Here is a 24,743-nt window from a genome sequence, read left to right on the forward strand (position 1 = left end):
CCTTTACAAAATAATTAAAAGCATATTGGGCCATCTAAAATCGGTTACTATATTTTGATATGGAATATGTGATTTGAGAATTTTTGCCCTAAAATTTAATTTTACATAAAATATTGGTGTTTTTTGAATGAGCCTGGTGCCCTCGGTAACAAACTGTTTTAATTTTTTTTTATTTAAAATATTTTATGAAAACTTAGCTTTCAGAAAGTATAAATTCTTTATACATTTTCTTAGAAATTTTTTGCGATAACTTAAAAAGAAAAAAAGTTATTTTTTCCCAAAAAATTAGCGAAAAATTGGCTTTTTAAATTTTTTTAAATTCAAACTTTGGACTTAGTCATTAGTTTTAAACAGTTCTTCTTATATTTGACACATACATATGTAGTTAGTCCAATGAAGGAAAACTGGAGAAAATCGAAAAATATTTGGATACGCTGTTATCAAAAAACTGGAGTAGGTTGGGTAAAAATGTTGAAATTTTAATTTTCAAATGCGAATATCTCCTAACCTATAATATATAATTGATAGCTACTACTAGGTCTTTTTTAGCACTCGATGAAAAGATTTTACATGTGTAATTTTTTTGAAATCGGAACACAAACGAAGAAATAGGATCGTTTTAAAAATGTAACATACCCGTGGTGTCCTACTTTGAGGACCCTTGGTCACGCCCCTTGTGTTCCCATTAGGTCCAAGTTCAGAACTTAAACTCCAGAACACTTCTTCTTTTTGCATGTGAGATTTCATTCAAACCAATCTAACCATTTAGAAGTTACAGATTTTTTTCCCTCTTTTTTTCTATACCACTATGTGTCGCTTACGATAAAATTCGTTTATTGTAAATTGTAAACATTGACTTACGATAAAATCTTACCCCCTATAATTTTCAAGTTATTAACAATTTTGATATTCTGAGAATGCTAAAACATCAGTCGGTCCATAAAATTTTAATTTTTGCAATAAAAAAAGATTTAGAAAATGTCGCTTACGATAATTTGGCGCTAAGGGCTCGATACAGTTTGAGAGGCACTGCTTGTTTGAAAGCATTATGCAACTTTAAAGCAGCCGTTAAAATCGTTATATTTGAATTCAAGTACAACTTCGTAACAATATGTTGAATATTGACACTGACAGCATTTAGCCATTCGAAATCTTGACTGTGAATTAGTATTACAAGAGTGACTTTGGGAATATCTCAATGTTATTACCGACTTATGTGCTGTGTATTCCAAGAAAGTTTTGGGCTGGAATGAAATTAATACCTTGCTGAAAGTTCATGAGAATCATATGCTAAAGCTAAACTGAAATATAATTATAGTTATGGCCTAACAACAGTTCTCGTTAGTTTAGGAATTTAAAAAAAAAATCATTTTCACATGACTCAAAATATTAGCCCAAATCTAGTGCGATAAACTTTGAAAAAATTTCTTAATTTCTCTTGATTTCAAAAACTTTTCCAACCAACTTCGCTAGTTGAGTGCTCTAATAAAAATTGATTACTTACTTGACCATAATCATAAATATTAAGTGCATTTCTTTAGCTCAATCTATTATTGATGATGTCTATAGAGTTCTAAAAACAATTTTTATATTTTTAACACTTCATTACTTTATTATTTACTTTCTCAATCTCAATTGAACACTAAGTAGTAAATATTTATTTTAGTAATCTATAAATAAGGACAACAACGTCTGGTTAATATTTTAGAAGTTATATTTTTCCATTTGCTAATGAAGATTTCATAATTTGAGTAAAAAGAGCGAAATTTTGAATAACAATTACAAAAATATGGAAAAAAGATTTCTGCTTGTTTCAATTTTTAATCAAATTTGTTAAACTTTAAACACTTCATTTTCAATCGGATTTGTGGTTTATCCGATTGAAATCAGACCCACTCTATGTCATTTTGTGTTTGTTAGTTTTTATAGCCACCATCAAAAAGATTGAGCTACAACTTCTAAAATGTTAGCCTTTGCGTTTATTAGAATCGAAATTGTATGCTGTCTATTTGTTAGCTTTTAAAACCTTAGACAATTTTAATTCATATAAAATCATACAATTTTAATACAATCAAATATAGCTGCCAACTGTTTCTCCTTTTTCATTGATTATGTCAACTACAAAGAATTAACTATTTATAAAGTAATAGATATTTCTAAACATTTTAAAGTTTATTATGCCATTCACAAAATATGGCCTCAAAGCATCAATTTGTATGTATCCAAGGATAAGTTGATGATGATCAAAATATTTCACAAACATTTTCAAATGTGTATATTAGGCTGGGTCGATTTGTATGAACGATCAAAAAGTCGTATAGCAGAAACGCCATCCACGGAAAATTCTAAGAAATCTTCCCCAAGAAACCATAGGTTTAAAATCAAATCCTATATTGTGCATTTCGTCTTTTATCCAATACAAAAAACTATTAAAATATATATACTGCAATATCATTGGATAAAAACGTAATGTGCAAGATATGATTTAATTTTAGACCCATCCTAATGTATATGTCTCCCATGTAGGGTTATAATTAGTAAAGGGGTCTTTTGATATTTATGAAAAAGATAAAAGGAATATAAGAATTAATAAAAAGGATATGTACTATAAACAAATCTAAATACATAAAAAGTCTTTTGTGAAATGAAATGTGTGTTTTCGACGTCTTAATAGTAACAGACATTAGGGTAATGCTTTTTGACATAGAGAACATAGAGCGGAAACTCGAAAAAAACTCAAACAAAAAAATTACTCAAAAAAGTTACACATACGAGTGTTGTTTTTGTTTTCACATAGTTTTTTCTACAAATACATTCTCACCCCTTATGTTTCTGACAACTGAGTTAGGTCTTTGACAGGTTAGGTTTCTGCTCTATATCTATTCTCTATGCTTTTTGATTTAATATATTGGATATATGACTGAAAAATGTAGGATTTATTAAAATTTTTAGTTTTTATTTTGAAACATTTGTACAATATAAATGTACTCAACCTATTGGCAATTGATGGCTATGACCTTTTCCCATCATTATGACAACATATGGATTCCGATCTAAAATAACTGCTCATCTTTTGAGGCCAAGAACTAATCAAGAAAATAATCGATGATCTGTTCAAAGTTAAGCGTATCCCATAGAGAGCTTTCTACATCAATCGAAACTTAAAGCGGATGAGGAAAAACTTCCCAACCACTTCATTCTAAATACTTTTTAACAGGCATTGCAACATTTGGCCAAGCGTTTTCTTGAAGGAATATTATGGTTTTTTGTCTGGCTGCATATTCTTGGCGTTTTTCGGCCAATGCTCGCTTCAAACAAATCAGCTGAGATCCGTACAGGCTGCCTGTGCTGGTCTAGACAGATTTCAGTAGCTCGTAATAGATATGACCCTTTTGCTCCCCACCAAGTATGGATATTTGGCTTTGGTGATCTTTTGCAATTCAGGTTATCCTGATGTTACCAGCTTTCTTCGTAAGTAATGATTCGATGCAAAAATGATTTTCTTTTATAACGTTCAAGCATAATTTTGAATCAATCAAAATCATCATTCAAGGTCTCTCGGCTTCAGTTCGTAGTTTGACAACTCAACCTCAACAAGAGCTTGCAAAGTCTTTGGAAGCTACACAGAAAAAATTATATTTCAATTCAAACATTTATCCCATATTGAACTGGTTTCAATTATTTCATAATTAAATCAAGTATTCATTTGCTCAAAAACTAAATTTCTTGATATTTTCTATTGAATTTGATTATTTTGACAATTGAATATACAATTTTCGTTATTGGTTGAATTTCAAATACAAAAATTATTGAATAGATAATTTTTGCCACAGATGATGAACAGATACGTCACGGTGTTAAAATGTATCAAAGTGGCATCACACATTTAACCCCAACGTAAGTAAGGAATAGCAAATATGTATGTAAAATGTATCGCTATCCTTTTTCTTTGATGGGGTTAAATGAAAAAAAGCTGATACACCATTTTTGTAAACGTCAGTTTTGACGAATCTGTATATATATCTGTGATTTTTGCAATTGAAACACAAAAAATAACAAAAATGTGTTTTCAATTACGAAAATTATCTATTCAATAATTTTTCTATTTGAAATTCAACCAATAACGAAAATTGTATATTCAATTGTCAAAATAATCAAATTCAAAACTCAAAATTCAATAGAAAATATCAAGAAATTTTGTTTTTGAGCAAATGAATACTTGATTTAATTATGAAATAATTGAAACCAGTTCAATATGTGACAAATATTTAAATTGAAACGGCTTAAGAAATGGTTTTTTCTGTGTACTCAACCAGCAATTAAAAAATGTTTGCGAGCAATGATGAATTTGCTTGTTCGTAATTCATGGTGTAATGCCTGCAACTTTTGGTCTTCAAACTTTTTTGGAACTCCTGGGTGATCTTTGTTTTCCGTAAGAAAATCACCACTTCTGAACCGAACAAACCATCTCTCACACGTTGAAATCTATGAGACACATTCGCCATAAATTTTGGTGAGCAATTGGTGTGCCTCAATGTCACTTTTTTTCAAATTAAAGAAGTAAAGAAAAACTTCCCGAAGCAAAAAAAAAACTTTGTTGTTTACACTATGTTCAGTAAGTATGTGAAATTCCGCATTAATAAGTCATATATCCAATATATACAGACCTTATAATAGAACAAAGTTTGATCTATAAGAATTTTACCAATCAATACTATTTATGTTTTTGGTGTTACTCTGAGAACCACCTTATTATTTATTGAAAGTAGGCTACGAAGAACACAGAGAAAACAGATTCGTAGTAGCAACCAAATTTGTTGCCAATCGAATGATTCGGTTGTACACATAGAATTTTTCGGTTCTATCAACAGAAAGTCTGTTGATAAGGTAGAATTTTGGTTGCAGCAACAAAACTTTTGTAGCCACAGCTGTAAAATTCGGTCACTAATGTACAATCATTCGATTGACAACAAATTCGGTTACTATCACGAATCAGTTTTCTCTGTATAGAAATTTAAACGAAAACCACTACAGAGACCTTTGTTCTTATATAGGGAATTAGCCTAAGTATGTTTATTATACTATTGCAATACAATCTAACAATTACTCTATACATCAATGAATATCACCCTTGTATTGGCCTAAATATACAAATAAAACATAATCTGTAACATAATTGCTATATGAATTTCGATTATACACATAAACAGAAGAAAACAAATTTGATTTGCTTTTTGACCGACTAAAATGTATGTGGATATGTATTTCCATAAGCTTATAATTTTACAGCCCTATAAATCCATTATTCTCAACCCACGAAACAACAACATGTCATCATTTATTTATTTATGTATGTTACAATAAATTGTAGCATACTTTAAGGCAGCATACAAATACATACAATGAAGGAGGATAGAGGAAAATTGTTTAAAGCATTTAAAGACCTCAAAGGTCTTTAGTTGGTCTATATGGATGAATGACTCAATATATTGGAATATATACATGCTAACATGTCTATAGGAGTGCTGCTGTGTTACACTGTAACTAGCTATATGTATGTGTTTGGCATATGCTATTTTATTTGAGTTAATCCCTGTCAGTCTTAATTTAATGCTTTCGTTTATTTTATGATTTTCATTTTAATATTCTTCTTATGTTATGTCCATGTTTATAACTGTGCGTGTGTATTTTTGTTGGCGTGTGGGCTTTTCTTACCTGTCCTCCTGGTGCTGGTGCACCCACTGTATTGGCAATTGTTTGCAATACATCCATATATAATTTCTCATTTTCCTCTTGTTTGTCTATAGAATCTTCAGCGATATTGGGTGGTTCCCGTTCATTTTCATGGTGAGCTTCGGCACGTGCTTCAGCGGCACGCGTTGCCGACATACGACGATTCTCCCGTTTCCATCCCAATGAGGTGAAATTTTCAAAGAACGAACCATCTGTTTCTTGTACTCTAAAAAAAAAAGAACAAAATAGAATATGAATAACAATAATTTTGATTTTTTTTAATTGTAAAAAAATAGAGTAAATCATGCAACGATTTCTTCATTGTACCGAAAAAAAACTCATGTGCCAAATTTATTTATATAAAATTATTTTACATAAGTGCGAACAGCTGTTATTTTCGCTCAAAATGTATATGGACAGCCAGATGGAGGGACATGGTTTAATTGACTCAATAAGTGATCCTAAATCGGTGGATTTATATACATTAAGGTAAAAAAATAATTTAAGTAAACCTATTTTGCAAGTGGAAATTATAGAAAATAATTGAATGTTGGCATGTTTCGTGAATATTTTGTCATCAAAAGCTCTTTTTCGTGAAAGTCCAAAATACAGTGTATTGAATATAGACCCGATATTTGATAATAACTAGCTTTAAAAATTACTACACAAAGAAAACAGATTATTGGTAGCAACCAAATTTGTTGTCTGTCGAATTATTCGATTGCACACATCGAATTTTACGGTTCTATCAACAGAAAGTCAGTACATATAGAAAAATGTCTCTTGAAGCAACCAAACCTTTGTTACCACTTCTAACCACAGTTGTAAAATTCTGTCACTAAACTAAAATCATTAGATTGACACAAATTCGGTTGCTATCACGAATCTGTTTTCTCTGAGTACTAAACAATTTTTAAATAGATATAAATAGGCAGCCTACCTCAGGCATTGATCGTAATAGAATTATCGTTAAGAAAAACTCGTCTCTAGTTTTCTTTGCAAACTATAATAAACAAATTTATTGGAATTGCTTTGTCAATTAACTCTTACCCTCACGCTCAAAAACATTGACAGAGGAGCAGATTTTGTAAAATTAGTAAAATACACACAAGCAATCCATTATAAGTAATTTGTTCAGCAAATAATCCGGAGTTGGCAATTAGGGCGACCTTGGAGGCCAATTGGCAGGTCCATTTCTCGATATCAAGTTATCGCCAAATTTTTATTTTAATAAATCAATGGTTGCGGTCGCCGTATGAAACCACATCTCGTCCGGATAATTTTTATCCATATTTTCCAAAAAAAAAAATCAATGATGTCCTTGTTCATTTTGATTGTGGATTGGTCTCACTCCAAATCCGGCAAGTTTGTTATTAACAAAACCGTAATCCAAAAATGAACCTCATCACTGAACACAATTTTGCGATAAACATTCGTCTATAAGTTCCGCGAATTTATTACTGATTTGTAAAGTAAATTTGGATAATTTGATAACATTTTCCAAGCGTCAATCTACTCATGATGATTTTCCATGGAATACAGATCATAAATGTCAAAAAGCGAGCGCAAAAGTGAGTTCTTTCGAGCTTAAAAAACGCACTTTATTTGACTTGATGATAATAGCTTACAAAATAATACATTAAGAAAATAGTAGTAGAGTAGTTACGGTTGTAACGTGCGATTACAAAAGCCAACTTAACATAATCAATGCTAATACAAAATTTGTTTTAACAAAAATGTACTGGTTATAATAATAAAGTGTCATATCCGAGCCCTTTTCCTAATTTCCATAATGGCCAAAAATCCTCTACAGATTTATTTTTTCAAAAAAAACTCAAATATCCATCTATTATTTAATTTTTTTCCATTTTTTTTCTTATTCTGAAATTATTTCAGATATTGTAGATATAAATTTGTTTATTATAATTCAAGTATTATGACTGTTAAGTGATTAACAGTGTTCTGTTAACTACAAAATTGGCTGAGCTAAAATATGTGGATTATGTCTGTGCTAAATAAATTTAAATTTATCTTCACACAAATTAGTCAATAACATAGACAACAACTAGATAGGTAACTGAGAGCCAAAAACCTAGGTCAATAAGTTGTATTTAGCCGGTGAGAGCTGAAGAATTTGTCTCCTCATATTTCATAATTAGTTGTTATCCAAGCGAGAGCAGAATCAAACATCAGACTGTACTCATTATCTAGTCGTAGTCAATAAGTTGTAGTTAGCCGACCAATTGCCGAAGAATTTGTCTCCTTGGATCGTATCCATAGAGCCAACAAATGCGTCTCATTTGATTGTATCCATTGCATTTACATTCCCATAATAAGTCATTAGCCGACAGAGAGCCGAAGTGTTTGTCTCGTAGAATCCTCCGATAGACGCTTCGCCCATTAACAAATATATCCCAAAGATACAAGTCAGCTCTGTTGTAAAGAAGATTTCAAAGGAAGCAGACCTTTGCAAAACCGGGACAGACTAAACATTTTATGGAATATCATAAAGTTTAACATTTGAACGCCTTGTTTTTGGGCGACCAGTGTGTTTAGCATCAAGAATTGATGCTTTTTTATTAAATTTTTCTATTGCTCTCTTCTCAGTTAACGAAGTTAAATCAATATTACGAAAATATTTTGTACGAAATTATCGAACTATGCCCCAAATATTGTTCAACAATGGAAACCCCTGTTCCTCTCGTCTAATGCTGCATTTTTACTAACCCTAAACTGTCAGCTGTCGAAATAAATTTTCTTTGCTTAGCAATTCATTATTTTTCAAATCTTTTTTTGAATCTTGCTTGAATTCTGGGATAACCTTTACATCACTGCTAATACTTTTTTTTTAAACATTCCTTGAATTTGTTTGTTTTAACCTCAAATTTACCTGATTAATATTGAAATGTATTAATTTTTTAATAATATATTGTCGTCAAATCAATCGTTTATAAACCCGCTCTATGACATTATGGAATTATTGAAATTTTAATTAATTTAAAAGGATTAAAATGTTATATTATATTATTTTTAAAAATACAAAACGGATTGTATTAAAGTGAGAATTATTGAACCATGACATATAATTTTTTTTTTTATATTTAAATAACAAATTTAAATTAAATTTGATTTTACTTTATAAATATTATGGTTAATAATGTTTACATTACATAAAATTTAATAATATTTAAAGCTTATTTTACGTTTACCTTAACAAGCTGTTGGCAGCTTATAAAACTAAACAAACTAAGTAGTTTCTGTTTCCTCAATCTAATCTACAAAACAATTTTAATAAATCCAATTTCTTGCATAAACAGCACATTTGTGTGGGGATTGCTTTAGTTTGTCTATGTTGTTTTTTCTTCATTTCTCTACGGATAATGAAAGTTTATTGTGTAATCAGCATAAAACCTCTAATGGCTGAAACAAATACAAACGAATAAAATTCAATACAGAAATTTTTACAAACATTTATACTAAAGTACGAGGGAGTTTTGAGGAAAATAGGATGAATATTATTATACCACCCATATTATTTATTCAATCTTTATTTTAAAGTATACAGCTGGGTATAGCTCTTTTACTTGTTGTATTTCACTTGACACAAAGTCAATGATAGTTTTTTACCTTGACTTTTAAGGCATAGTTTAAGTGTACATTCTCATCATAAATGTCAGTTAAATAAAGTTGTCTTGTCAGACACTTTATTTTCGCTATGCCAATTAAACTCACTACTCGTCTACTATATTTTCTCAACTAATGTACACAATTTACTATAGTATATATTTGATCATATATACCCTGTTTATTATTTCACTTTATTTTTTTTTCTCATATTCTTTCATGTTATTTTTTTATTATTTATACTTTTATTTCATTTCCTTCATTTAAATAATCTACATAATTCACAGAAACTCCTATAGGCGTTGAATAAAATATTTCAACAAAAAAATGTTGAGGAAAAACTACACTTGCGTGTGTTTAAAAAAAGGCGCATAAATAACTTCAACACTTTGGGCTCAAAAACTGTCAACACAAAGTATGATAAAAAAAATTAAATAAAAGAATTTTAAAAAACAAAAGTGTTATTGGTAGAGCTACCTATTGTTGGCTTGAGCAAAAAAAAAAAAAGAACTTCAGAACTTTAGAACTTTAATTTACAGCCTTAATTGGCTTGACATTTTTGTTTACAGGCTGATGTCAGTTCATCACATTGCACAAAACAGCAATTGAGATAAGTTAGGATTTCATAATAAATGTCTGTCAACTTATTACAAAAGCACTTATTTCCAAAAAGAAAATATCATAGAAGAGCTTATAAAACCTTAACATTACAAATCAATTCTTTGAAATTTGTTTCCACAAATTTTGTTCAATATAAAAGGTTCTTTAAAAGTAAATTCTAATGAAAAAAATTTTTTATTCGAAAGATCAAAGCATGACATTAACATTTGAAAATGATTTCGGGCATATGGTCACTGCGGCTGTTCTTTACGAATTGCATTTTGGAAGTCCATTTTAAGGCCACTTTTTCGAGCATTGCTAGCCGTATAAAACGAATAACTCAAACAATGTTGGTCTCCAAGGCGTCAATTGTTGCTGGTTTATGAGCATAAATCAGTGACTTCAGGTGGCCCCTAAGGAAATAGTCGAAGAGCACCACCTTGGAGGCCAATTGACATTTCTCAAAATCAAGTCATCGCCAAATTTTGATTTCAAAAATCGATGGTTGCTGTCGCAGTATGACACGAAGCGCCATCCTGTTGAAACCACATCTCGCCCGGATCAATGCAATCCATCTGATCAAAAATCGATTTTTTATATAAAAACTAAAAAACTATCTAAATTTTCTAACAACTTGGCCAATAAGCGTATAATTAAGAAAAGGGCCTCGATATATTTCTGACCAAAAATCGATTTTTTATATAAAAACTCAAAATATCTAAATTCGTTAATAACTTGGCCAAAAAGCGTTTAATCCAGAAAAGGAGCACGATCTGTGATCACTCGTATTTTTGACCAAAAATCGATTTTTTATATAAAAACTCAAAATTTCTAAATTCGCTAATAACATGGCCAATAAGCGTTTAATCAGGGAAAGTAACTCGATCTGTGATCACTCACATTTCTGAACAAAATTTTTTTTTTCTCCTGTTGACTATTTATGGCCGAAATTATATATATGGCCGAAAATTGCATCCAGCTCAAAATATGAGTAAAAAAGAGACACGTTGTATTTCATTATCGCACTTTGGGTTCTCTGAATCCAAAGTGCGATAAGTTTAACGATTAACAAAGCCATCAAGGTGATAACAGATGATTTTGCTCGAATCAGCATCCACTTGTGGATAATCAATAATTCATTCAACGAAATCTCTTCGTTGTGAACTGTCACAAGGCTTAGGTTTTTCGTTTAAATTTGTAATTTTGTAAGCATGGAGACAACGATTTTCAGTGATTGTATACTAAAGCAAACTTCTTGAGCTCCATTTACAATTCTTGTCCGCGAATCTAAATTTGTGATGCTGAGTCTTCCCGTAGTGCTACGAAATTTAAATTTTTTTGTTGAACGGACAGAATGTTTAGCATCACCAATCGCTCTGAATTTTTGAATGACTCATTTCACAGTTGACAAAGTTTAATCAATATTCCAACCACAGAATAAAGAACAAGCCAATTTCGAATACTCTTCTCAAAGAGAGAGCATTCTGCTTCGATCGAAACAAAAGTTGGACGGCGCACGGTCTGGACTATAAAGCGGATGAGGCAAAACTACCCAACCAATTCATTCAAAATACTTTTTAACAGGTAGATTACGGTTTCAATGCTGGCTTCAAAGGAATCAATTGCATTCGGTACAGATTCTCTGACTCTCTTTTACCCCACCAAATTCAGAGTATTACCTAAACGCCATGGATATTTGGCTGTGGTGTCGATTCGGCTGGATTCGGGTTATTGTAATGAAACCATTTTTCATCGCAAGTAATGATTCGGTGCAAAAATGATTTTCTTTTATAGCGTTCAAGCATCATTTCGAACAAGAAAAATCGTTTTTCAAGATTTCACGGCTTTAATTCGTATGGTACCCAATTTATCTTCTTTTGGATGAAAGCTGCTGCTCGCAAACGTTCTGAAATTACTGCTTGAGTAGTTCCCAATGATCTTACAAGCTATTGTTGAGTTTTACAACAGTCTTTATGAATGCCTAAAATTATTGATCTTCAAACTTTTTTGAACTTCTCAGGTTTTTTTTCGTACTCCTTTCAAACTATAAATTCAAAATTTTGTGCACAATTAAAGCCTTCAGAAGAAAAATATAATCATTTCTGATTTAACTGAAGCCGCTTTCCTTTTAAAAATATATCAATAGCATACAAGTGAGTTCATTTATTAACCCTAAATATCTGACCTATTACCAGATTATTTGTATGACAATAAATTTTCTTTTATATTTTCTGCAAATAATTTAATAAATTTTATGTATGAACTTCAATGGCTGCTACTCTTCAATTCTAAGATTTTTCTTTATATTTTTCATTTGTGTTGCTAAATAATCCATAAAAAGGCTACAAAAAAAAAAAAAAAAAGAAATGATGAAACGATTATTATCTGCAGTACAAAACATAATGGACACAAACAAATGATAACAAAGCAGTTCAACCCTTTTCAATGTTAAAATCGGTCAATTTCTTTTTATTCTAATCATTTATTCTTTTATTCATTCATTTGCCCAGGACAGCCAGGCAGTCAGTCAGTCAGTCAGTCAAACAGTTATTCATTTATTAGATCTTAGAAACTTAAAGACATAAACAATATGTCACAATTGTTGTGTTAACAGTCGAACAGTCTTATTGTCTATTCGAGCCCTTAGCGCCAAATTATCGTAAGCGACAAAACACATATTTTACAGGAGAAAGATTTTTTGATTATTTTGAAATTCGATATAATATAAATTCGTTCAAGCTATTTGCTTATTTTTCAAAAATATTTATAACTTTTGACAATTAAAAATTCATGGAATACTTTATAGAAAAATATGACAAAAAATGATTTTTATTGAATTTTTGAATAGATAAACATTTTTCGAATTGAAATAAAATTTTTATTTACAAATAGTTTTTAATGAAATTTTACAGTTATGTAGATTTTTCTATTTAAAATGGAAAAATAAAAACGAATTTTGAAATTTATTACCAGCAATCCCGCAATTCCCAAAAAAGTGTTGAAAAAATCCAAAAATGGGAATTTTTATTTTTTTGGCTATAATATCCATACCAGGGTCGGAGTTATCGGAAGCCTTTACAAAATAATTAGAAACATATTAGGCCACCTAAAATTGGTTACTATATTTTGATATCGAATATGCGATTTTAGAACTTTTGCCCTAAAATTTAATTTTACATAAAAAATAGGTGTTTTTTGAATGGACCTCGTCCCCTCAATAACAACAATTTTTTTAATTTTTTTTTATTTAAAATATTTTATGAGAACTTAGCTTTCAGAAAGTATATACTCCTATACATTCTCTTATAAAATTTTTGCGATAACTTAAAAAGAAAAAAGTACTTTTTTCCCAGAAAATTAACAAAAATCGTCTTTTTAATTTTTTTTAAATTCGAATGCATATAACTTTGGACTTAATCATTATTTTTTAACAATTCTTTTCCTATTTGACACATAAATGTGTTGTTATTCCAACAAATGAAAATTGGAGAATATCGGAAAATATTTGGACCCGCTGTTATAAAAATCTGGAGTGTGGTGGGTAAACATTTTGAAAATTTAATTTTCAAATACGAATATCTCCTAAGCTATAAGAGATATTTGACAGCTATGACAAGGTTTTTTATAGTGCTCGATGAGAAGATTATATGTGTGTAATTTTTTTGAAATCGGAGCACAAACGAATAAATTGAATCGTTTTAAAAATATAACATGCCCGAGGTGTCCTACTTTTAAGACCCTTGGTCGCGCCTCCGGTGGGCCCATGAGGTCAAGGTTCAAAACTTAAACTCGAAAACACTGTTTCTTTGCGCATGTGAAATTTCATTTAAACCAATCTAACCATTTAGAAGTTACAGATTTACGATAAAATTCGTTTTCTGTAAAATATAAACATTCACTTACGATAAAATCTTACCCCCTATAATTTTTAAGTTATTAACAATTTTGATATTCTGAGAAAGCTAAAACATCAGTCGGTCAATAAAATTTTAATTTTTGCAATAAAAAAAAAATTTAGAAAATGTCGCTTACGATAATTTGGCGCTAAGGGCTCGTATTATTTGACTGTTATAAAATTACTTTAGCAAAGAGCAAGGCCGTCTTAAACTGCTTTTTCAAAACTGTTAACTTTTCCTAGCTGCTGTAGGATCTGTTTTTGTATTATGTAAAATATTTCCTAAAAGTTTTTTTTTATTTTTACTTAAAAACTTGTATTTAGATAAATATTTTTTGTGTTGTACCTTCTTATTGTTGTTAATATCCGGTATTTGTTAGACCTTATATATGCTAAATATTAAATTACAATTTTAAGTATCTTAGTGACCTTCTTTTTTTAGACATTTCATTTTACTTTATTTTTGGTAATAATAGCAAAATCATTCTTTTTTTATGTGCATAAAATATTTTTAAGAAAAAGTTTTTTCCAAATTTCTTTTTCATCTTGTTTTTTTTCCCTTGTTGTTGCCCATAAATAATAATGTTGCGCTAAGAAACTTTAGAAGTGTCTTAACAGAATGCTGTCTATTTTTAAATGTTCAAAAACTACAGAAAATACTTATGACAATACAACGTACAGACTTAAATATTTAAATATACCTCTCAAAATGTTTTTCTTTCTTTTTCAAAATAACTTTAGTTTTTTTTGTCCTCCATTTCTTAGCATAAATTATGACCAGTTATTATTACTTATTCATAAGGATTATCCCAGCAATGTCTATGTTTCAAAATGTTTAGATATGTCTGCACTGCACTGCGTATACTTGATGGGAGAGTGATGGGGAAAATAAATCAATATTACGTATACGTCACAGATTGTTTTAATGAATGAAATTTGAATTTTATAATACTGAAGAGTGCTCTGGTAAAATATTAATAAAAATATCAAATGGATGAAATTTATAAAAATAAAAAAAAAATTGTATAATTGTTTATTTGATCTTCATTAATCCATATTAATCAGAGGTCAAAAATAATGTTTTCAAAGTAATTTCGCATTTTCATTACACCATTAATAATAATAAACTACTACATTAAAAACCAAAATAATTATTCAAAACAAGTAAGAAAGTATGGTCGGTCAAGCCCGACCATATAATACCCTACACCAAGTAAACATTTTTCTTTTAAAATTTTAATAATTTATATTTTTGAGCGATTTCCTGAAGTGGGCCTTATATGGGGGCTATGACCAATTATGGACCGATCACCATGAAATTAGGTCGTGTGATTTATGTCTATATGAAAGTTATTTATGTTCAATTTTGTGAGTATACCAACATTTTTAAGCGATTTATGCACGTTAAAGTGATTTTCAGAAGCGGGTCTATATGGGTACTATGACTAATTATAGACCGATCGTAACAAAATTTGGTGACATGAATTTTGTATATATGAAACTTATTTGGAGGGAAATTTGTGGAGATACATTTATAAATTAAACATTTATGACCGATAAAGTCCAATTTCGAGAGAACATTTGTATGGGGGCTAGGTGAAATAATGGACCGATTACAGCCATTTTCAAAAGCGTCCGTCCTTTGGCCGAACAAATTATATGTGCCGAATTTGATCGAAATATCTTCGAAATTGCGCACAAGGTTTACATGGACAGCCAGCCGACCAGACGGACGGACGGACATCGTTTAATCGACTCAGAAAGTGATTCTAAGTCGATTGGTATACTTTAAGGTCTGTGTTAGACCAATATTTTTGGTCGTTACAAACATCTGCACAAACGTATTATACCCTCCCCATTATGGTGGTGTAGGGTATAATTACTTTTTTTCAATACTAAGAATTTTAGCCCTTTGAAACTCGAAAAAAATTATTATTGGGTGTATAACTGAAATATTCTAGTTTCAAAATAGATGCCGTATCATTTAAACCTCGGTTTTAGTTTTTTTTCTCAGGTATTGAACATTTATAGCGTAAACAAAGAAGTTTTTTGCTTAAAAAGGTTCGAATTTTGAGAAATACGAGGGAAGTTTTGCTTTACTTCTTAATTTGAAAAAAGTGCAGCTGAAGCACAATCTTATGTTGAATGTGTTTCATCTATTTCAACGTGCGAGAGTTGGTTTGTTCGGTTCAGAAGTGGTGATTTTGACACGAAAGATAAAGATCCCCCACCAGCCAAAAAACGTTTGAAGAACAAGAATTGGAGGCATTACTCTATGAAGATTGTGGTCCAACTCAACAAGAGCTTATACAATCATTTAGAGCTACTCAAGCAGCAATTTTAAAACGCAGGGAAATTGGATACTATACCAGTTGAAGCCGAGAGTCCTTGAAATATGATTTTGCATGTCCGAAATGATTCTTCAACGGCCATCCAGTCAAATCAATATCCATGGCGCTGAGGTAATTTTCCGTATTTGGTGGGAGCAAAAGGGTCCTATATATTACGAGCTACTGAAATCTGACCAGACCATCACAGGAAAAACGACAAGAATATGCGGCCAGATATGGAACCGCAATACTCAATCCTGACAACGCACAGTTGTATTTTTTTGCAAAAAGTCTATTTTTTATAGTTATTTTTTAGAAATCTAATGATGTAAATCTGTAGAAAAATGTTTTAGTAGAAGAAATCCATGCTTTGTTTTAATAAAATTTTGTAGAAAAAATAGTGTGGTAAAGTTGACTAAATATTATATAACGAAAACTGATGAAAATTTTACTACATTTCAGTTGTTTATACAATAAGTATTGTTCAACAACCAATAGTTTTACAGCATTTTTATTAAAACATATGACTAATACCGTGTGAATATCCCAATAGTATTTTAAATTTAATAGGAAAGAAAAAATATTTAAATTACATATATAGTTTACGAGATCTGAGCAAATTAAAATGGCTCCAAAAAATTCAGCATTTGCAGTTTTCATTAAAAAAAAAAAATAAGATAGCTCGGTCAATCAACACGGAGTACTACTACTAAATGAAAGTTTGGAATATTTTCTTTCATTTTATGTAAACAAAATTCTGCGACTTTTTGCGATCGGTGAACAAACTTATAAATTTTGTGATAAAACTCACGTATTTTTTATGAATATTTACAATAAATTGCAATGAATATTCACAATGAAAAGTTTTGCATACATTTAGGCTTTTCCTTTTATTTAAATAAGATCGCTCAATTATTTAAGAATTTATGACTCATACTGGAAGGACGCGTGTATGGGAGGTACCCCTAGGGACTATCCGATATAAACCATTTTTAATATTTAGATTTTCTATATGAAACTAGCCAAGTGTACCAAATTTTATTATAATAGGAGCACTGCTTCTACTTTTTTGCAAAAAAATTTAGGAACCCATACCACTGTGCAATGCATCGGCCACATGTTGAAATACCTTTTAAAAATTATGTAGAATAAAGTGGTTGGGAAGTTTTGCCTTTTATAGTCCAGATCAGTCCGACTACTATTTGTTTTGATCGATGCAGATCGCTTTGGAACATAGTTTTGACTTGATTCGTTCTTGGCCTTAAAAAAAGATGAGCAGTTCTTTTATTCAATATGTTGCTTTTATTGTCAGCTTATAGCTAACAATGGCCAATATTTTTAAAAAAATTACATTGTACAAAATTTTCAAAAAGGCTCAAAATTTGAAAAACATCCCGCATTTTTAAGTTATACACCCAATGGTTTGCGAGCTATGGTCATTTATATCTGATCAATTATAAAAAAATAACTTTTTTCTAAAATTATGGAAAACATATGTGTTTACCAGCTTACCGCGCCCACAATTTTCAATATTTTGTGCAAATCTTTTGGCTACCTTAGTTTCGATATATATAGAAGGGCCATGTTGAGTTGATAATTTTTGTAGAATAAACTTATAGTCCATCTGGTCTGAGTTTCTTTTTACACTGAGCAAAAGTTTTAATTTTTTGATCGAAGGGAGCATTATACTAAATGAAAAAAATTTTATAAATTAATGACTAAGAGTATTCTTATTGTCAAAGTTATATTGTGGAATTTTATGACGATCATTTTTGTGGAAGTTCTTAACCCTCTAACTCCTCTCTTTAAGGGTCAACGTCACAGTCGGCACTTTTATAAAAAAAATCAGTTTTTGCAACACATTTTCCCCATTTTATGAATTACGATATTTGAAAATAAACAAGTAAGAGTGCCATATTCGGATGTGCCGAATCTTATATACCCTTCACCAAATTATACTTCAAAATTTTAAATATTTTTAGGTAAACAAAATTAAATTTTTTTCCAGTTGTTTTTTTAATTTTTTGGAAAAAAAAATTTTTCGATTGTTATTTATTTTTTTTTTTTTAAATTTTAAACATTTTTTTTTTGTTTTTTAAATTTTTTTTTGTAAAAAAAAATTCGGGTTAAACATTTTTTTTCCGATTTTGACCCATTGTAGGTCCAACTTACTATGGTCTTATATACGTCGTTGCAAATGTCTTTGAAATATCTATCATTAGAAAAATCGAGGTTGTCTTGGTTTTTTCCTCATATCTCAGCCATTTGTGGACCGATTTTGCTGATTTTAAATAGCAAAATTCTCGAAAGCATGTCTGACAGAATTATTGAAGATTTGGATCCCGAAGATATCTGGAGTCTTCAGAAAATTGATTTCAACAGACAGACGGACATGGCTTAATCGACTCCGCTATCTATAAGGTTCCAGAATATATATACTTCATAGGGTCGGAAATGAAAAATGTAGAAATTACAAACGGAATGACAAACTTATATATACCCTTCTCACGAAGGTGAAGGGTATAAAAATGGTAAAATTAATAACGGCATTGATTTAAGAACATTTAGATATTTTTCAGTTACAAATTTTATTGTGATATCTTTAACCGTTAAAATTTTACATTAATTAAAAATTTATATTTTTCTTCATTGAAAATCATATATAATAAGGTTATTCATTTCAAAAAAAAGGGAAAATTTTACTATGATTTTTTTTACACTTTTACACAACAAAAACATGAACAAAATTCCACAAAAAAATACAACTTTTTTTTGAATTTTTTTTTTCTTGTGTTTGTTTTTTAAAATCAATTTCTTTTAGTTTTTAATGCTGAGAGATAAAGATATAATAACAAAATTTGGAACTTATATAGACCGAAATGTTCTTAGATCAATGGTATTAAAATTTTTGACATTTTTTATTTTCAAATATCGAAATTCCTAAAACGGGGAAAATGCGTCCCAAAAACTAAGTTTTTTTTATAAAGTGTCCACTGTGACGTTGAGAGGAGTGACAGGGTTAAGACCTTCCCTAAAAATGATCGTCATACAATTCCACAATATAACTCTGACAATAATACATATATGATAGTAAAAAAGACTTTGCATGTTTAGAAACATATAGGGCTATATAATTATGAAGCTTTTTCGAGGATCGGTGCTTTGCGTTTTTAGAATTTTTATTCAAACCTAACATTTGATTTTCTCGAAAAATGGTTTTTTAGTTTAAAAAAAAAACAAATTTATTGACATTTATTTATTTAAAGGATTATAACTTCGGCTTTAAAAGTTTATTCATATCTAAAAAAAATTTAGTAACAATTTTTCAAATAATTCCCTAAAACATTATAAATTTGTGGCCAAAAATTAAGCAAAACCGCCTGATCTATCAATCAATTGTTAAAAAATATTCCCCTAACATCATGATATCATAACATTATAATACATTTTTGTGTTTGCTCATTAAATCTAATAACGTTGTATAAAATAATTTATTATTTATTTAAATTCCATAAATCACTTATTTTTCTTGAAAAAAAAATCCCCAACCACCATCAGTACTCTGTCAATATTAAAATTTAAATAACATGATTTATTTCTCATACTCTACTAAAGTTTATTATTATTATTACATATTTCACTTTAATTTTCCATTAAGCTGAAATTGCTGGAATTTTTGTTGCTTTTCCTCAATATTTGTTTGCCATTGTAAATTCAATTACAATGTGAACATTTACTTTATGATTTGTTATATAAGTATGAAACGGAAACCGTAGTAAAGAAAAAAATAATTAATTTTTAAAAGCACAAAAAGAATAAAGTGGTTGGTAACGAATTTGAGTTGAGTCATCATTTGAATTTTGTTTAAGGTTTCTAAACACAATTAAAATTATAAGTTATACTGTACAGCAATTGTTATAAAATTTTAGTAAAATGTCAGCAAGTCTTAATCATAATTTCAAAGCTATTTAGCTATGGATTCATAATTTGTTTTGAATATACTTGAGAAGAAACAGGAGAAAAAGTCTACCTTTTGGATGTTATTTTGATCTTAATTGTTTCTAATTTTATAAATACAAAGTAGAGTGCACAAAATTAATTTTTGCCACTTTATTTAATACAACACATATTATTCTCTCTCTCCCCCTAATGGAAACCTTTGAAATGTTACTACACTTTTTATTTTTACAGGAAAAATTCTAAGGTTGCATTGCTAAAATGTTGCAAACAATTTCTAATTTACCATGTACCAATTTACAATGTAAAAATATAAAAACAAGTAATTTATTTCATAATGTTACAGCAATTTAAAATTACAAATAATTTCAAATAAATAATATACATATATGGGCAATTCCACGAAAATTACTACAACGACTGAAAACCCAAAAAAACTTGAAACTTTTTTTCAAGATGATTTGAATTGGAGAAAACACTAAAATATTAATATGTGGAAGTATTTAGAGCTTATTACAACATTTTAATAATAGCTTAAACTGACTATATTTAATTTTTTAATTTAATTGGCGTGTTTTAGGCTAAAATTGCGGTTAAAACTAAGCTCCCAATTATCATATAGTGTGAAATTAATTTGAATCTGATTGTTTATTTGCTATTATAAAATTGTTTTAATATAATAATTATTTATGCTTAAGGTCTTTTTTATAAAAATATTTAATTTTTATTTCAATATTTCGCTACATCAATGTGTAGCATCTTCAGGAAAAAAAAAAAAAAAAAAAAAAAAAAAAAAACAACATTTTTTCCTGAAGATGCTACACATTGATGTAGCGAAATATTGAAATAAAAATTAAATATTTTTATAAAAAAGACCTTAAGCATAAATAATTATTATATTAAAATAAATTTAAAAGGTCAAATAAAATTAAATAACTATTATAAAATTGTTTATTGAAACCGAATGGTTATTTTCTATTAATTTTTTTAGTCTTTGTATACATATATTTACAGATATATTTGCCCAATTTACAATTGATGTCGTAGTGTTGTAGCCTTGTATGTCATAAATATTTTTCAAACAAATTTTTCGAAACATAAACAAAACATTAATAAAAAAAATTACGACATACAACGATACAACGCTACGACACCAATTGTGAATTGGGCAATTGTTTTTATTAGAGCAAAATCTGTTACGTAACGATATTAAATTTTATTTATTATAAAATCATCCAAAGGTTGTTTTTATTTAAATATGACGAATTGTAAAGGATAAATAGTTCGTTTAGTGTAAGAAATTAAAGGAAAACATAAAGCCTATCACGATTCGAAAATACATAAGAAATTATGCGATTGCAAATAACTGTAAGTTTATGCTTTGCATTATCACATATTTCGATGTCCCGTGCGACATTGAAAAACAGCATTTGTTATCAGTGCGACGAAGCTAAATACTAGGGTATTCGAATTATTCGATTTTTCTCTTGTTCGAATAAAACGAATAATTCGAATAAGAGCTTTTAACTTGGTCGAATAATTCGATCACACGTTTAAAATTAATCGAATTATTCGAATAATTTAAATTTTTTTAAAAAAGTAAAGAATGAAGTTTTGGAAAACAAAAAATAATGTTAAAGTTAACAATTCAAACATTCGAAAACAAAGTCCATGATTAAATTTTCAACAGAAATATTCTGATCAGATTAACTCCCGAACAATCTACAAAACAATTGACTAGCAAAACCTTTAGTTTCCGTTTTGGAGCTTTAAAAAATTTGAGCAAGTTAGACATGATCCTGAATTCAAATACCATATAAACGTATTAAGAACTTTTTTATGTCGTTCATTAATTCGGGTTTTAAATTAGGTAACTAATTCTTTAGTAAATTAATTATTCACTATTTCTAAATTATTTATAACAAATTGTATTATTCATCAAGCTCTATCAACCTTGCCAAATCTTTGCTTAATAAAGTGGTCTTGGGGAATTACACAATAAAGGGAATCGGTCGAAAGTTTAATATCATTGTCAGTGAACGTGGCTAATTTGATGTCAGGCAGTGCAAACAGTTTATTACCATGTTAGACAAAGATTTTCAACTATGTTCAAAATCATGTATAAAACGAATTCCATGCTTTTCTTGCAACAAAACGTTAGTTTGCAATATTTGTGTTTATCATTAGATGTATTAAATACTTTGCAACACTTACGTGCGTGGTTAATAACATCACTTATAGGTATTTGACGATCATGACCTTCATATATTTCAATGTAATAATTATAAATATCATCCTCAATTTCAGTTTCAAAATCACATTCTCCATCACATTCAACTTCACTTTAATCTAAGTTAAAATTTTGATTATTAATTGCGATTCTTCTAATATGTCGCCAGCTAAATAATAAATATTTTATTCCGTACCTTTTATTTTCAAGTCCTAAGTTAAAAATTTTGAAAGATTTGTTTTTAGAATTGTAACTTCTTGTAGTAATATTTATATATTTATAGAAGGAGCTATCGGAACACTCATCTACAGTGATTGAAAGTCCATTTGTCTTTAGTTATTTGTCGAATTTCAGAAACAATACAATTTTTGTGAGTCATTATTACTTATTTAAATTTTAAGCAAATTAATAAATTTAAATATATATGAACATTTATTCGTTTTATTCGATTATTCTACATAAAATTGTTCGAATTATTCGTTATTCGAAAATGGCCATTTATTCGTAAGAAATTATTCGATTAATCGAACGATCATTAGTCGAATGAATACCCTACTAATTACTAGGGTATTCATTCACTTTATTAAGCAAAGATTCGGCTTATGATTCAATTTGTTATAAATAATTTAGAAATAGTGAATAATTAATTTACTAAACAATTAGTTACTCAATTTAAAACCCGAATTAAAGAACGACATATAAAAAAATTCTTAATACGTTTATATTGTATTTGAAATCAAGATCATGTCCAACCAGCTCAAATTTTTTAAAGCATAACTCCAAAACTGAAACTGAAGGGTATGCTAGTCAATTGTTTTGTAGATTGTTCAAGAGTTAATCTGATCAGAATATTTCTGTTGATAATTTAATGATGGACTTTGTTTTCGAATGTTTTTTAACATTATCAATACTTGAATTTTGTTTTTCTTTAACAATAAAATATTAAAAAACCGACATCAAAACTTCATTCTTTACTTTTTTAAAAAGAAATTAAATTATTCGAATAATTCGATTAATTTTAAACGTGTGATCGAATTATTCGAACAAGTTAAAATCTCTTATTCGAATTATTCGTTTTATTCGAACAAGAGAAAAATCGAATAATTCGAATACCCTACTAAATACTGAATGCAAACAGTGAGTTTTTATATAATTAAAATACAAAAAACTTTAGCGAAAAATATAAAGATCTTGGTACTTATATAAATTTGATCACATGCGATATCGTTAAATGTTAAAATTATTATTGCTTACATAAGCTCTGTTCAATAACTAAAAGTTGTTACTAGTTAGTAACAATTGTTACTGGAAAAGCGTTCATTAACTCAAAAAACTTGCAAGTAGAGAAAAAATCAAGAGCGTATAAATTTTAGAGAGTGTTCTCTCGTTGCAAACTATTATTACAAGTTCTATAACTCGTAATAGTTAGCAGCTTATATAGCAAATGTTTTATATTATTGTTTATTTATTTACAATTTTATTTTTGTGGTGAAAAAATGTCAAAAAAAGAATTATCAATAAAATTGAAGAAAATGTGAGTATTTATACATTTTAAAAGGAATAAAGTAAGAAAATTGTGTGTATAAAACAATTGTTACTGGAAAAGCGTTCATTTACTTTTTTACTATTATTGAGAATTTAAGAGAGTAATTTTGTAAATTTTGATTTTATTCTCTCGTTGCAAGTATTTACTGGGAAAGTAAATGAATAGACCTATAAATAAAATAAATCATATACGGGGGATTTCATGTCAAGTGAAACAACTTTCGAAATCGATGTCTTCCGATCGGGACGAAATTTGCACCAAGGTTTTTTTCAACAAGATCGGTCAAGAACTATCTGAGTTAGAGGGGGTAAAAATATGACATTTTGGCCAAACAATTATTTTTTCTCATCCATGAAACCTATTACTTATTTGCCTTGGCAAAATGTGTCCCAAATAGTTTAGATAGATATTTCTTCAACCTTTCGAAAATAATTTTTTATTTTCGAAATTTTTACACATGTATGAGAAAAAAACACCTGTTTGGGAAAAATTGAAAACTGATCAGATTGGAAAGGAATGCTTTTATACTTTAAATGGTGCATCTAATGAAATCTGATTTTGTTTCTAATAACTTATGGGTCATTTTGAAGGCCACATATCTGTCATTTATTCTCACTTAATTATTGAAGTGTAAACAAAATTTTTTAATTTTTTTTGCTTCGGAGATGTTGAATTTTTTACCAACAAAGCTTCATATGCGGGAAGTTTTGCTTTACTTCTTTAATTAGAAAAATGATTTCATTATGTTTCATCGGTTTCAACGTGCGAAAGATGGAGAAGTGGTAATTTTTATACGGAAGACAAAGATCGCCCAAGCCAGCCAAAAAG

General features: G+C 29.0%; 1 protein-coding gene across 1 annotated transcript in view; it reads right to left on the minus strand.

Moving 5' to 3' along the window:
• unc-13-4A overlaps window positions 1–24,743 on the minus strand; it is a 78,865-nt gene that overhangs the window by 48,618 nt on the left and 5,504 nt on the right. Inside the window, exon 3 of the mRNA XM_065505334.1 lies at window positions 5,716–5,959. Coding sequence (XP_065361406.1) covers window positions 5,716–5,959 — 244 coding nt within the window. The remainder of the gene's footprint in view (window positions 1–5,715; window positions 5,960–24,743) is intronic.

This window comes from Calliphora vicina, chromosome 3 (genome assembly GCF_958450345.1).
Source record: "Calliphora vicina chromosome 3, idCalVici1.1, whole genome shotgun sequence".
Classification (NCBI taxonomy): Eukaryota; Metazoa; Arthropoda; class Insecta; order Diptera; family Calliphoridae; genus Calliphora; species Calliphora vicina.